This window comes from Ceratotherium simum, chromosome 18 (assembly GCF_057802395.1).
Source record: "Ceratotherium simum simum isolate JZ-2026a chromosome 18, ASM5780239v1, whole genome shotgun sequence".
Taxonomy (NCBI): Eukaryota; Metazoa; Chordata; class Mammalia; order Perissodactyla; family Rhinocerotidae; genus Ceratotherium; species Ceratotherium simum.
Window position 1 is genome coordinate 56,975,445 of NC_141917.1, and position 15,600 is coordinate 56,991,044.

At 61.7% G+C, this 15,600-nt stretch overlaps 1 protein-coding gene across 11 annotated transcripts in view; it reads right to left on the reverse strand.

Annotated features, from left to right (window-relative positions):
- Positions 1–14,436, reverse strand: part of KCNN1 (potassium calcium-activated channel subfamily N member 1) — a 29,224-nt gene extending 14,788 nt beyond the window's left edge. For 6 of the 11 annotated variants that reach the window (XM_087443559.1, XM_087443558.1, XM_087443560.1 and 3 more), the window contains exons 1-4: positions 8,472–8,530; positions 3,637–4,119; positions 2,809–2,904; positions 311–729 (exon numbers count right to left, since the gene is read on the reverse strand). In XM_087443559.1, the coding sequence (XP_087299685.1) occupies positions 311–729; positions 2,809–2,904; positions 3,637–4,038 (917 nt within the window). In that variant the 5' untranslated portion in view covers positions 4,039–4,119; positions 8,472–8,530. Of the gene's footprint in view, positions 1–310; positions 730–2,808; positions 2,905–3,636; positions 4,120–4,549; positions 5,136–8,471; positions 8,605–14,375 lie in introns of those variants that run through there. The other 5 variants (XM_087443565.1, XM_087443555.1, XM_087443563.1 and 2 more) reach the window with 5 other exon arrangements.
- Positions 14,437–15,600: the final 1,164 nt, after the last annotated feature.

Below are 15,600 nucleotides of genomic sequence, written 5' to 3' on the forward strand. Positions count from 1 at the left end.
CGGGGGGAGAAGCCTAAGACCCCCTGGGGCAGGGGGAGGGGAAAGGGCTGGTCCCTCAGAGGGGTGTGGGTCGGGGTGGGCTGGGGACACAAAGCTGGAGCCCCAGGATGAAGGGGCTGCATGTGAGGGACCGTCCCTGAGGCCAGGAACAGAGGGAGGGGGTTATCGCAGGGGCTGGGGGTCAGGGGATGGAAGCGATGGCCGGGGGAGCCTGGGTCACTGAAGTTGTGGGTGGGCATGGGGTCACTGGGGTCGGGGGTCAGGTGACGGGGCCTGGGTTTGGGGCTCCCGGTGGGGGTGGGGGGCGCACCTCTCACAGACCCGCACGGTCCAGGCGGCGATGATCCAGGAGGAGATGCTGAAGACGAGCAGCACGGTGCCCGGGCAGATGGTCATGAGCGTCTTCATGACAAAGCGCGTGTTGAAGGTGATCTTGTTGAGGGCGCCGATGCTGCGGCTGGAGGCGTCTGTGAAGATCTTGCTGTGCAGCAGCATGACGCGGCCCAGCAGGTAGAGGCGCAGGAACATGGGCACGGACAGCAGCACGTCCACGTCGGCCTCGGCCGCCGACGGCGCGTACGTGAAGGCCAGGCGCGTGGTCCACGTGAAGCGGTAGTGGCCGGGCACCGGGTGGATGGCGCACACAGCCAGCTCCAGCGAGATGAGGAGGACGCGCTCACACGTCATGGCGATGCGCCAGTCGTCCGCCCCGTTGTCCACCATGAACAGCTGCGGAGGATGGCCGTGGGTCTCGGACACATGCCCAGGCCCCCTCGAGACCCCGGCCGACCCGTGGGCTCGGCCTCCAGGACAAACGTGGCCTGTAGGGGACGCTCCCTAGCTCTCGGGGCTGGCCACGACTCAAACCAAACGTGTGACGGGCACTCCCCAAAACTTAGAGTTACCAACAACGCTGCCACCCTGCTCCCGGGCGTGTAGGTAAGAGAAATAAACGTGGGAGTCGGAACAAACCCTCGTGCACGACAGTCACAGCAGCACTGCTCATAATCGCCAAAGTGGAAGCCACCCAGCTGTCCCTCAGCGGACGAAGGACCAACAGTGCGGCCAGCACCCCGGGCTGGTACTCCGCCCTGACCTGTGCTACGATGGGCACAGACCTCAAAAACGCCACGCTAGTGAAGGAGGCAGCACAAAAGGCCACCACCCAGGGCCCAGAAGGGGAGCCCCGAGCCAAAGAGGGCCCTCTTCGAGCCTTCCAATCCAACAGAATGTGCCCTGCCAGCTCTGAGACTCGCTGAGGACCCGCGCCTCCCTCCTTCCTGCGGAGCTCTCCCTTCTGGAATGGGAATGTCCATCCCAGGCCTGTCCCATCACTTTATTTTGGAGGAACACGACCCATCTGGTTCACAGGTGGAGAGGAGTTTGCCTCCGTCTCACCCAAATCTGCCTTACATGACACCGAAACGAGACTCTGGACTTGAGTGGAGGCAGGATGGGGACGGCTTTGGGGCTGTCAGCATGAGGTGACTGCATCTTGCATGGGAGAAGGACATGAACGTGGGGACGGGCCAGAGGGTGCAGTGTCACGGACTCAACTGTGACCCTCAAAATCCCCGTGTGGAAGCCCTAACCCCCCAAATGAGGCTGTATTTGGAGGCAGGGCCTTTAAAGAGGTGATTAAGGTTAAATGAGGTTGTAAGGGGGGGCCCTGATCCAACAGGACTGGCGTCCTCATAAGCAGAGGAAGAGACACAAGGCACGGAGGAAAGGCCACGTGAGGGCTCCGCGCAACAGCGTGTCTGCGCCGCAAGCCACTCAGTTGGGGCGCTTCGTCAAGGCAGCCCCGCCACAGCTTCAGCCTTCGCTCCTCTCTGGCTGAACAACAGTCCACCGTGTGGACAGACCACACTGCACTGATTCGACAGCAGTTCACGGACACCTTGGCTGTTGCGCCTCTTGGTGGTTGTGACCAGTGCTGCTACGAACACCCGTGTACCAGCCTCTGCGTGGACGTGGGCGCCGTCTCTTGGGTCTCTCCCTAGGAGTGAGTTGCTGCGTCACGTGGTAACTCCGTGTTTAACCATTTGAGGAGCCACCAGACTGTTGTCCCCCGTGCCTGTAACTTCACAATTGCCTCCTTCCAGCCCAGGAGTCACCGACTGCCTCTCTGCTGCCCCCACCACATCCAGGGTCCCCCTGAGCACCAGACCCTGGGTGTCCCCACGAATGTCTGCACACAGTGCGAGCCAGGCAGGATTTTCCTACACCCATCTCCCGCCAGACCATGGCTCCTTGAGGTCAGGAGTCAGAGGCCAAAGGTCAGAAGCCAGATCTGTCGACCTCCGGCATCCCTGGGTCTTGGTGCCAGCCCCGGCCAGTGACGTCAGCCCTCCATGGGCACACCCGCCCCACACGCCCTGAGCTGGCTCTCCCTCAGTCCAACCTGCTTTTGATTAATCCTCGAAACAAGAGAACAAACTCCTTGGTATGTAATAAATCTTTCCAAATTCGGCATTCAATCAAAGAGGAAAAGGGGCCTGGCGCTACACACACTGCTTCCCGTGGCAAAACCTCCGAGGACCCCAGAGCTGCAGAAACGGCCCAGCAGACCAGCCCCACTCACCACCACTCCCGCACCAGCCGCTTGCTCTCTCAAACGTCAGTGAAAATTAAAACACGCGTTCCAAGGAAATCTCGAGTGACCTAGACAGGGTCTTCACGGAGGTCTTTTTTTTCTATAAGGAGTCTACTCGTCGTTTTATGTTTTAGGGGGTTGGGGTCCCTGGTGGCTGGTGTGGAGAGCTCTGGGGCCCAGGACGGGGCTGCCCGGCCCAGCTGGGCACTGACCTGGATCTCCCGGGCGTGGTAGAGGACGACCAGGCCCAGCAGGATGACCGTGGAGAGGCTGATGAGGCATTTGAGAGCAAACGAGCACAGGGACTCCTGGGCAAAGAGAGCAGACGGTGGGAGGAGGGGGGCAGGCGGCCCACTTGACCCCACCTGGGCGCTCTGCTCAAGAAGCAACGCTCCTGTCCTTACTCCTTGGGCCTGGGCTGACAGCAAGGCAGGCTCTGCACTTTACAGTTTATAAAGCCTGGCCTCAAAGGGCCACAGCACCTTACAGTTTATAAGGCCTGGCCTCAGGCAGACATAGCACTTCACAGTTTATAAGGCCTGGCCTCAGGCAGGCACAACACCTCAGAGTTTATAAAGCCTGGCCTTCTGTGGTCCCAGCATTTACAGTTTATAAGGCCTGGCCTCATCCAGCCTTGGCACTTCACAGTTTAGAGGTTAACATGGCCCTGCCCTGTCTCCGTCCTCACACACACTCGGGGACCCCTGGCCAGGCTCACAACCGGGCCATGACCACTGTTGAAGCGGGGAAGCTGTTTCTCCACTCTCTGGCCCAGGCCTGTCCTGGGGGCAGCCCCCTCCCCACCTTAAGCCAGGGTGTGGCCCCGTGGTACAGGGCAGAAGGAATGGGCTGGAACCTTCTGCCCCCATCTGCAGCCTGCCTGCTACCCCCAGGAGTGGGCACAGTGAGAGGCCCGGCAGCCCCCTGCACCGCTCCCCACCTCCAGAGCCTCCCCAGCATCCTCCACCGTCCTCTCCTGGGGCAGATGTGGTCCCCAACCCCAAGCCCAAGGGGCCCCCTAGGCCTCCCTGGGTGCCTACCTTGGTGTAGACGCCCCAAGACAATTCCGTCTCGGTCACCATGACGACAATACCGAACATGCCGAAGATGAGGGCGTAGTCGCTGAGGCGCTTCCGCTTCTCAAAGAGCACCCGCCGGTGGCCCAGGCGGTGGCCCACACTCACAGGCTTCCCCGAGCCCCTGCGCCGGCCCGCCTCATCCTCTTCCTCGTCTTCCTCCTCCTCCTGCTCCTGGGGCTGCCCCCGGGGGCTGCCGGGAGAGGGCCGGGCCGGCTCGCTCTTGGCCACCACCACCTGGAGGCCCGGGCCATGCGGGGGCTGCGGGGGGCGGCCGGCCTCGGGGTCCAGAGGGTCTCGGCCCAGGGCACCCAGCCCACTGCCCGGTGGCCGCCCCCCGCAGCCGCTGTGGCTGTGGCTGTTCATGACTATGTGGGTGCCGGGGTCGGGCTTGCTGCAGGCCGCCCGGGGCGCGGCATGGCTCAGAGGCTGGGCTCCTGTGCTGACCTGCAGGGGCACAGGGGACACAGCGACGTCAGGGCCCCGCCAACCGGCCAGGCACCATTGCCACCACCCCAGAACATTCTGAGGCTCAGGAGGTCATGAATCCAGAGTGGCTGACACGTGGGTTGGCCATCCCAGATACACCCAAGTCAGCCTATGTCCCTCCCCTGCTCAAAACCCTCCCATGGCTCCCCAGCGCCGCTGCATAAAAACCAAACTCCTCACCGTGGCCACAAGGTGCTCTGTGGTCTGGCTCCCACCCACCTCATCCTTCTCACTCTCCCCAGAGTCACTCTTCCAGCCACACTGACCTCCCCATTACCAATCCCAACAAGCTTGGTCCTGCCTCAGGGCCTTTGCACCTGCTGTGCCCTCTGCCTGGAACACCCTCCTACTGGACCTTTGCCCACTGACTTTCAGTGTCTCCAAGTACCTAGAACAATGCCTGGCAGAGAGCTGACCATCAGTAAACACTTCTGAATGCCTTGAGATGGCGATGGAATCTGCCAGCAGGTTTGCCTGGGAGGACTAGAAGCCATGTACATGTGCAGCAGGCGGGAGGCGGTTCCAATCCAGGTTTGTCTCCTTCTGAGCTCCAGGCCCCTGGACAAGTGAACCTCACCGTACTGAGCCTCTGGGTGCTCCACGAGAGTTGTCCAAAGGCCTAAGCAGACTTATGCAGACGCAGGGTATGGCTGCAGCAACACTGGGGACCAAGGCTGTGGCTACAAGACCCTCAGCTCCCTCCTGCCTTGGGTGGAGGGGCCGTGATCTCTGAACAGATTCCAGGACCAACGTGGCAATCCAGGATTTAACTCTTGGGTCCCAGAACTAATTCTGCAGGGCCTCGTGAGACACGCTCGGCGTAGCCCTGTGACCTCGGGCCAGCCTCAGTTTCCCTGCCAGGCTCCAAGGAGCAGACTGACTGATCACCCTGACATCCCTGGATTCTGCCCCTGCACAGGGCAGTGTCATGTGGCGTCACGTGCAAGAGCAGGGACCTCAATGACAGTGACATGGCCATGATGAGGCTGCCTGGGGTCCAGTCTCCCGCATCCTGAGTTGCCAGACCCTCCCCTGCCCCGCTTGGCGTCCCCCGCCCCAGCCTGCTGTCTCAGCCTCACATGCACCCCCGCTGCCTCCCCGGCCGACACCGACTGAACATCCACTTCGTTCCAGGCTCTGTCCTTCACACAGAGCTTCTCCTTAGTCCTCACACTACCCCAAAGAAGGAGGTCCTGGGATCTGGCCAGTTTTACAGGTGGGGAAACCGAGGCACCATGCTGTGAAGGGACCACTTCCTCACAGGGCAGATTCTGGTCCGGGCTGCCTCCTGGGCTTCTCCTAACAAACCAGGCAGGGCCAGCCAGTGGGTCAAGTGTCATCCCCTTTGAAAGGGCCAGGCCAGCATGCACGGGGGGCCCATGTGCCAGACTTGGGAGGGCGATGTGTGCACAGACAGGACACCTCCCGGCCCTGAACCCGCGCTCTGGGGGTGACAGACACGGAGAGTGTCGCGCCAGGACACGCCGAGATGAGCCATGCTACCGGGCAAGACACAGCCCGCATTGGCCAGGGCATCTGCCCCACGCACTGCAGGACCACCTGTGCCCTTGTCTGGGCCCCCAGACAGTCTCCGTCCCACTCACTACATGGCTCCAGACACTGGTGCCAGCCCACAGCAAGAGCACCAGAAACACTGCTTCCACAGCTGAGGGACCTCCTGAGTCTGAGGACCGTCCCCTCCCTCACCACTCCCACCCATCACATCATCCAGGCCATGGCCACCTGTGGCCTGACACTTCATAGTTCACAAGGCCAGGCCTCCCGCAGGCTCAGCACTTCACAGTTTATAACACCGACCTTGGCTCTGATCTCTCTCTCCATCCTTGGGTAACACTCTACCCCTGGGCTCAGCCTCTGCCTGCCACCAGGACACTCGCAGCAGCCCAGCCCCTGCAGGCACCCCTCCCACCATCCCTCCTGAAGGTGCAGAAGGTCCCAGCCCAGGGCTCGGGGGCACAGGCGGGAGAGGCGGGTGGCCTGGCAGCCAGGACTGGGAGGGGGTGGGGGCACTGCAAACGACCTTCCGAAATGCACTGATGGAGATGCAATTTGGGGATGTGACTCAGCCACCCGACACACAGGCCAAATTCAGCTGAGTGTCTGCCATGCTCCTCCTGGCCTGGCAGCTGCGTCCTAAGGTGCCCTGGGCAGGAAGGAGGTGGGGGGGGGGGACAGGCAGCAGGTGACTTCTGGGAGGGCAGAGGAGTGGAGGGCCTTCCCAGTGCCCATCATGTTAACGTGTACCTGCACTGATTGGGGGCTGAGCTCTTCATCAGAATCATCGAATTTAATTCCTATTATCACTCAGCGAGGCAGGTGACGTTCCTGCTCCCATTTTACAGACGGGACACAAGGCTCAGAGAGGTTCAGCACCTTGTCCAAGGTCACACAGCCAGGAAGGGCAGAGAACAAGTTAGTGCTGTCTGGGGCAGTGGGTGCCAGATCTGCCCAGCCTCAACGAGCTGCCATCTGGAAAGGGAGCCAGCCTGGCCCTGCCCTTGAGGGGCCACAGAGCTCAGGGTACAGGTGTGATGAGCGCCTGACCCCTCCCACGACTGTAGAGGAAATGAAAAGACTGACTGGCCTGCCTGAGATCCCAGAGGAAAAAGGGGCAGACTGTTCCTACAGGCTGAGTGGGACCAGAGGGCCCTGGGGACAAGAGACCCCAGCCCTTCCCAGGGCCACCTTCTCCTCCCCCGCTGCAACGTGGGCCTAATGCTGGGGTCCCTGGGCCCTCAGGGATTCCCAAAGAACCAGGAGCCCCTCTGAAACCCCAGCCAAGGTCTGGCTGTCCACGAAAGAGTGTGTTTTTCTGGGTGAAGGCCCTTGGGTTCACCAAGGAGTTCCCCTAGAAGGTTAGGAACACCTAGGGGCTGCATTTGGTTGTGAGGGTTTCTGGAATTCCCAAAACTCTCTGTGTGTCTGGGGGCACGAGACCTCCGTTCCCTGAAGGCTGAGGCAGGGGGATGAGCAGAGTCTCCCCTTTCACTCCATGCCAGGAGACATTGTGCGGGAACCTTGTAGGCCAAGCAGAGCAGAGAGGACCCAGGAGGACTCCTGAGGAGCGGAGGAGGGTGGGCAGGCGACATGGAGCAGGGTGGCTGGCTCCTCTGACCTTTCCCACCCAACAGGAAGTGAGAGAATCCACCAGGCCCCACAGGCCCTTTCACAAACAATGGGCTGGATGCAGTGGCTGCCTGGGAGGGACCCTGGGGCATCCCAGCCAGGATGAAGTCTTTGCCCCTCCTCAGCTGCCTCTTCAATAAAGGGGCATCTTGGTGCCCACCCAGTAGGGCTGGTGGCCAGAATGGAATGAAGTCTCACAGGGAAAATGCTTAGCACCTGGCCACCAGTACGCTGCTGCCTGATGCCACGCTCCGTCCTTCAGAGCTGGACCAGGAGAAGGTGCCCCCTGCCCATCAGTCTCCAAGGCAGAGCCCCCGTGGGGTGAAATGCCCACCCTGCCGCTCCCAGGAACCACGAGCAGAGCAGCACATTGCAGAACCTTCCAGGATGTGTGGGCAAGAAGTGGGTCATGTGTTCCTGAGGAGGGTGGGGAAGGACCCCAACATACCCCTCCCCCAGCACTCTCTGGGCCCTACCTCTGCAGGGGGACCAGGATCCCATGGGCTGCCCTGGAGGGGTGCAGCAAGGCGCTGGCTGACTGCCCGATCCCCTCAGGCGTACCACCCAACAGCAACTTGCCAGCAGCCAGCAGGGTGCGATTAGCCTGCCCTGCCCTTCTCACAGGGGCCTCCACAGCCCCTCCACTCCCATCCATCTTCATCAGCATCTCCGGCTCGGCCCCCAGCCTCCAGCACTCACATCTGCGGCCCCGCCCTCCAGAACAGCGGGTGCAGTGCCCTGCGCTGGGTACCCCGACCTCTGTCCAAGGAGGGCTGAGGGCCCGGCTCCTCGACCCCTGCCCGGGCGCCCCTAACTGCTGGATCTAGGGACCAGTAGTGAGGGTCTGGTCCCTCCCATTCCCAAGTCAGTCCTGGGTCACTGCCTCCACCCCGAGAGCTCCCCTCTCTGGAGAGTCCCCTCCGCCGCGCCGCCGTATCTATGGAGTCTAGGGACTCACTGCTCTGCCCACCCCCAAATCAAACCCAGGGGAGTTCGTGAATCTTCACTCACTCAGGCAGTGCACAGACACACATCCCCCACTCCCCACGTCGCCTGGGTTCCAGACCCCACGGAAACCTTCCCTCCTGACCCCGGCCCCAAACCGCGTCTCCCTCCGGGACGTGCCTCCCTCCCCGGGTGCCCCTGCCTATCCCACCCCGTACCTGCGGGGCTCGGCTCGGGCGGGCGGACGACGCTGGAGTGCAGAGGGTCCCGCGCGACCGCGGCCCCCTGGGCGGAAGCCGGGGCCCGGGCCGCGGCCGGGGCAGGCAGCAGCGGGCGGGCGCGGGGCCCGGGGGCGGCGGGGCCGGGCGCATCCCCCGCCGCCCTGTGCACGGGCCCGGCTGGGGGGCGAGTGCCCGCCCGGGCCGGGAGAGGAGGGGGCGGCACGACGCGGGCGGCGCCGCCGATTGGCCGAGCCTGGGTTGGCACCGCCCCTGGCGACCCCACAAGCCCCGCCCACCTTTAAAGATGCCTCGCTCCCGGGTGCGCGGTTCGCCCCCTCAGCGCAAGGCTGGTCCTCAAACTCGCTCTCCTGCCCCGCGCGATGGAGGGGACCTTAGCGAAGCGGCAACTCCCGTCCCGCGACAGCCCTCGGGACCTCCTAGCCACCCCTTTCCCAAAATTGGGTCCCCAACTCCAGCCACCCCTCAATCTTTGCGCGCCTGGGGGCTGATGGTTCCACGCGCACTTGCTGAGGGGACAACTTTGCAAAACGACTGGACACTTCCCTCCTGAAATGACCTGCTCAGACGTTTCCTCCGTATGGGGGAGCCTTGGGGTGGGGAAGCAGGATGTTGCCAAGTAGGGGGTGCCTAGAAGCCAGGGGTGGGGGCTTCTAGGGGTTCAGTGGTGCCTGCTCGGGAGATGGGTTCAAGGCCACCTTCCTTGGGACTCAGCCTCCCCCAGTCCTAACCCCCCAAACCAACTGCAGGATGGCAGGACAGCGGGAGCTACTTTAGGGGTCTCCAAAATGGGGACTGTGTGCCCTTTTCCCCTAGCACTGAGGGTGGCCTTGGGTGACATTCATTCAACGTTAATGGCGGCTGCAAGGAGCCTTGGGGACTGGGCAGTGGGGAGTCCTTTCTTCCTCCTTCCCCAGGCAGCCTCACTAGCTCGGCCTCACCCTGTGGTCCCCCACACCCCCACCCGCCTGGGGGTGACTGCGTCTGGCTCTGTGGGCCCCAGCCTGGGGGCTCCCGGGGGCAGCAGCTCCCCTCATCTGTCTCCCAGCCCCCCATCTGTTTTCTTCCTAGCTCTGAGCTTTGGACCGGTCAGGAACATCTGATTGCTCGTCACTGCCTGAGGGCAGCTGATGTTTTGTTTCCTCTGCAGCATCCAGAAAATAGCTGGACAGAAGGAGTGAGTGAGTGAGCAGGGGTGGTCCTGTGAGCCAGTGGCAGTGGTGAGGCTAAGCAGGGCCAGGTGACGGCCCGGGGTTGGCAGATGGGGCTCCAGTTCTGTCCTCTCAAGAGCCTGTTCTTCATCCCAGCCTGCTGGGGACACCCTGAGGAAGGCCTGGCCACAGTGACAGTGCCCAGGGCTGTGGCGGTTGGCAAGTGAAGGCCTGGGGACCATCCACGCCCCGCTGCATCCACAGGGGCACCAGGAATTGGGCTGTGGTGACCCTGAAGGGATGTGTTCCTAGGCACGCAGGAGCAGCTGCCATCCCTCCTGCACCCGCATCCACTCGCCAGCCCCCACCAGGCCTCCCCAGGCTCCCTGCAGCCCGTTCACCCTCCAGGTGTTGCACTTGCTGTTCCCCTGCCTGGGCTGCTGGGGGCTCTCTCTAAAGCACAATGTGATGGAGCCACCCACGTCTCCCTTGGGATCTGGCATACATCCCCGCACCGCATTCACTGCCCCAGCCCCTGATGGCCGGAGCCTGCACAACCCGCCCCCATCCCTGGCCCCACATCCAGGTCCCTGCCCCACGAGAAGCATTCACATTGTGCCCATGGGCTGACCCCAGCCTGCACAGGCTGCTGTGGGGTTCCTGCAGCATCTGACACTTTCTGAATTCAAGCCCAACATGTAAGTGTCCCGAAATTCACAAAAGCATTGGCCACAGCCCCCAGAGACCCCTCCAGGCCTCCTGCCCTGCCCAGGCTCTGCACCCACCTTCTCTCTCTGGAAAGATCCCTCTTTCCCCTTTGGGTTCCCCCGCACTGAGGGATCAGGGACCCCCTCCAAGGGGTTTAACTTAGGATGGTCGACCTGGTGACCAACCCCCTCCTGCCCAAGTCTGCCCCGTGGCCTGCCTGAACCTCACCCCTCTGAGACACGGCTGGCAGTGTCGATGGGGGTCAGGCGTGGACAGAGGTGGGCTCCGGGTGGGGGCTGCCAGAGTCTCCATTCCAGACAGAGTCTCTCTCAGCTCATGGTAGGGTGGAAGGGACCAGAAGAGCCTGCAAATGAGCTTGTGGGTTGGGAAGCCCCCAGGACTCGCACCTCAGACATGTCTTGCAGACTGGGCAGGGGAGCGGTGGCCGCTCTCCTCCAAAAGTTTGAGGGCTAGGCTGCAAGTCAGGGCAGCTGCAGGCGACCTGGGAGAACCTCACGGGAGCTGGAGGAGCCAGAGGCAGAGGCCTGAGGGGAAACGGCCTGGCCCCCTTCCCCCAGCCTCCAGCTGTGCATCCACAGAAATCTCAGACCCATCCTGGGTCTCACCGACAGCTGCCTGGAAGGAGGCTGGCCCGTGAGTCTCCTGTGACTGTGGGGACGGCAGGGCGGGGAAGGTGTTCACTCACTCATTCACCCATTCATTGGTTCATTCATTCACATACCCACCGAGCCCTTCTCTGAGTCTGGTGCTGTGACGCAGAGTCTGGGACAGATACAAACCTGGCCCTCTTGAAGCTGAACTTCTAGAAGAGGGAACTGACCCTCTCCAATAAGGGACCAGTAAGAATCCCAGACACACAAATGCATTGGAAACAGATCCAACGAAGCTGAGAAAGACAGGAACGGGGATGAGGAGGGTTTCACTAGTGTGGTCAAGGGAGGCCTCTCAGAAGAGGCAACGCTGGAAAGGGGCCAGGGAGCCGGCCCTGGAGGAGGTGGGGAAAGGGTGCACCTGGTGGAGGGCACAGCAAGGGCAGCGAGGGGGGACCGAGGGGGCGCTTTTGAGGAAGAGAAGGGAGACCGGTGGCTAGAGTGAACAGGCCAACAGTGGGGCGGGTCACAGAGGTGGGCAGGGTCTCCCCGCAGGGCTGTGTGCGGGAGAACCGAGCAGAGGGAATTCATGGAGGGTAAGCCCCTAGGGTGGGTGAACAGGCTGGGGCAGGAAGGAAGAGGAGGCCAGGGGAGCTGGGGCAGGCATCTCAGGGGGCTTGTTCCTGGCCCCTCCAGGATTCAGGGACTCGGAGAAGCATCCTTCATTCTCAGCATTTACTGAGCATCTCCTGTATGCAATGTTTGTACCCTGAGGTGGGGATACTGTGATGACGAAGACACACAAAATTCCCCAAAGTCATGTTTCACGACAGCGAGCAAGATCAGATGTTGAGTCAGTAAATAAGTACACCCGGCCCTTGCAGACAGCCCACGGAGGAGACAGGCCGGGGAGGGGTGGGGAGGGCTGCACCTGGCACCCCTGGTCCTCGCCATGGGCAGCCACCGAGCCCTCTGTCCCTGCTCTGGAGGAGGTGGAAGCCTGGGGGTGACAAGCAGCCAGGGAATTGACTCTGTCATAAGCACGGAGTCCCCACAGTGCAGCTGGGGTCCTGGAGCTGCTGCCAAACCCACAGGGGACCCACCTGGGGCTGTCCTGTCCTTTCTGCTGGCAGTGGCCTCCCTGCCCCAGACACCAGCGTCCCCTCCCTCCTCATGTTCAGGCTGGAAGGCTCCAGACTAACTCTTCCTTGCCGGTGAGCCCCACATCCTGGACCCCAGGCCTGCCCATCCTTGGCCCTGGATTCCCTCCAGGCTGCCCCTCCCTGCCCACCCCTGCAGCCCTTGCCTCTGCACAGGCCCTGGGGGCAGAGGCTTCACTCTGAAGCACAGCATGGCGATGCTGGTTTGAACAGCATCCCTCCAGAACTCATGTCCACTCAGGACCTCAGAATGCGACTTTATCTGGAAACAGGGTCTTTGCAGATGTAGTTGTATTAAAAAAGGTCATGTTGGATCAGGGTGGGACCTAACGCGATGACAGGCGTCCTCATAAGAAGGCCAGCTGAGGACACAGACACACACAGGCCATGGGAAGGCAGGGGCAGAGACTGGAGTGATGCAGCCACAAGCTAAGGGACACCAGGAGCCCCCAGCGATTGAAGAGGCAGGAAGGGCCCTCCCCTGGGGCCTCCGGAGGGAGCGTGGCCCGGCCCGCATCCAGATTTAGCCTGCTGGCCTCCAGAGCTGCGAGAGAATACAGTCCCCTGGTTTAAGTCCCCCAGGCTGTGGTCATTTGTGACCACAGCCCCAGGACACTCCTACAGTGGCCATGGACAAGGGGCTGTCCCTCTCTGAGCATCATCTCCTCAGCAGGGCAGTGAGGGCCCCTGAGGGCAGGGGGAAGGGCCAGGGAGCTAATCCCCCTCAAATGTGCCAGGCACACAGCAAGCGCTCACTGGATGCTCCGAGTGGCTGCTGTTCTGACCACGGCCTGGACCAATTCAGAAGCGCCTTCCGGCCTCTCTGACTCCACTCCAGTTTCTGCCAGGCTCCCCGGAGGGATCTTTCCTTGCTTAAATCTGATCATGTTGCTCCTAACTCCAAGTGCTCAGTGGCTCCCCGTGGCCCTCATGGCATGGTACAGTTAGATCCCAGGTACAGCTCCAGCTGGCCACCAGCGAACTCCTACGTGCCCTTCCAGACCCAGCTCAAAGAGCAAGAACACCTCCTCCAGGATGCCTTCCCAGATTTCCCCTGGCACAATGACTCCTTCCTTCGTCAGCATCAGGCAGAAACCGGGCCACACACAGTCCATCCTCCATGCCCAGCTCAATTCCAGAATCTGCCCACTTCTCTCCATCCCCGAGGCCCCCACTCTGGTCCTGGCCCAGCTGACTCTACCCAGATGCTTCCTCAGCCTCCCTTATGGCCTTCTGCCACTTCTATTCCTGCCCTGACAAGCCCAGCTCTCCACGGCAACCAGAGGAGCTTGTGAAAATCATAAATCAGACCGTGTTTCTCCCCTGCTCATATACCCTCCATGGCTCCTCATTGGTCTGCAGTCTACTCCGTTACCTCAGCCCCTGCCTGCAGAGCTCCCTGCCTTCATCTTGCTCCTCTCTCCACCTTGCTCATTCTGTTCCAGCCACACCAGCCTCTTCACTGTTCCTCAAACGTGCCAATCTCCTTTCTGCCTCAGGACCTTTGCACATGCTGTTCCCTCTGCCTGGTATGCTATTCTCCCAACTCTTGCTTGGCCAGCTCCTCCTCCTCCTTCAGGTCTCAGCTGATGGTCACCTCCCTGGAGAGGCCCCTCTGCCCACCTATGGAAGCCTCCCCCTTGCCCCCACCCCGGTTATTCTCTAATACGTCACCATGTTTTCTTGTCCTCCCCCACATATCACAAGAGCTGACCTGGGCCCACCTCAGCACCCACTGCGTCCCCAGTGCCCAGCTCAGGGCCTGGCACATAGTAACTGCTTGGTGTTTGTCGATGGACTAAATGACCCCACACGTCTGGGACTGGCGCCTCTGTCCTCTCCACACTTTCATCGGCAGCTCCTGCCGACCCCAGAATGTCAGTCAATGTTCACAGGAGAAGACGGAGCAAAGGAGCTAGTCCCTAAGGGCTGCTCCTGACTGGGTGGAGCAGGGAACTGGGTGGTGGAAACTGGGGGGGTCAGGGCCCTTCCACTTGGTTCAACTGCCCCCTTCTGGCTATGTGACACCGGGAGGGTCACGCAGCCTCTCTGAGCAGGTTCCCCACCACCGGTGACGAGAGAAAGTGGACAGTGACTCTGAGGGGGCTCTAGAAAGCAGAGTCGTTATTATTATTAGTACTATATTGTTAGCGTTATTTCAAACGTTGGCACTTTTTTAAGTCACCAATTTTTCTATCCAACCCCTGGGCCACCCACACCCCCAAGGGTGATGCAAGTCTGAGATTCACTCACCCTGGGGTGCAAGGGTCTCCCAGACGAGTCTCCACCAAAGAGCCTGTCCCTCAGTCCTGCTGGGTCACCACGTGGCCGGCGGGGGCTGCGGCCACCTTTGTTTCCCCCTCGACCTGTAAGGACCAGACGTGGGGTGTGGGGTGGAGGCAGGGCCCTGGCGGGGGGTGCGGACAGCCCACAGACTGCAATGGTCTGCAGAGCAGATCTGTGCTCCCACGAGCTGGGTAACCTTGCGAGTTTTAAGGAAACGTAAGATGAGTGGCGCTGTCTGCCCAGTGGGCCCTGTTTTCTCCCTCAGGGCCCTCGGTGAGCCCCGGCTGACATCTTCTCCCATGCCAGGCCCCTTCCCTGGAGGCCCACCTCCTTCCACCAGACACTGCACACTAAAGGCTCTGTCTGCCTTTCCCCATGCTGTTCCCTGTCCTCCTCCCCCATGTTCCCACCAATTCCCTCACCATGGGGAGACCTGGGCGGTGAGGGGGGGAGCTGGCGTGAGGACCCCTGGAATCCCTGGCTGCACCAGCTATCTTCTTGGCCACCCCCAAATCCTCCCCCTCTGCAGCTGCCCTGGGGTCTGAGGTCCCTCATGGCATTCACGCCGGCTACACAGGCTCTTTCCAGAATCCCCCTACAAGCACACAGTACCCAGGGGCTGCCCTGGAGGAGGGGGCAGAAGGAAGCAGAGCGTAGCCCCATGGTGGGGAGGGCTAGAAAGAGAAACACTGCCAGCTGGGAACCTCCCAGCTGCCCTTTCTTTCCACAGGGGTCTGGGGTGGGGCCAATGGCCACCTGTTCCAGCCAGGGGGACCTCGGAGTTGACTATGGCCCTGGGAGGGCAGGGCAATTGTCCAAGGTCACCCAGCATGCCAGTGCGTCAGAGTGCAGATTATTCTGGAAGTCCTCCCCCCATTTCCTTCGAGGTCTTGGGCAGCCTGAGGAGGCTGTGGGAGGGGGCACTAGGGGAAGCGGAGGGCCCTGGGAGCCCGGAGGAGGGACCCAGGCAGGGGCTTCTCCACTCAGTCATGCCTCGGCCTCCAGCAGGGTGGAGAGACTTGGGGAGAGTAAGGAACCCCCGTCCCCCGTTGTGGGGCCCCCAGACAGGCCCCTCACACCCCACCCTCACCGGTAAACCCAGGCCTGACACCACCAGCTGGATTCTGGGGTTAGTGAGTCCACGACAAACCCAGTTCTGCCCTGCCCTGCTGGGTGACCTTGGCTAAGTTTT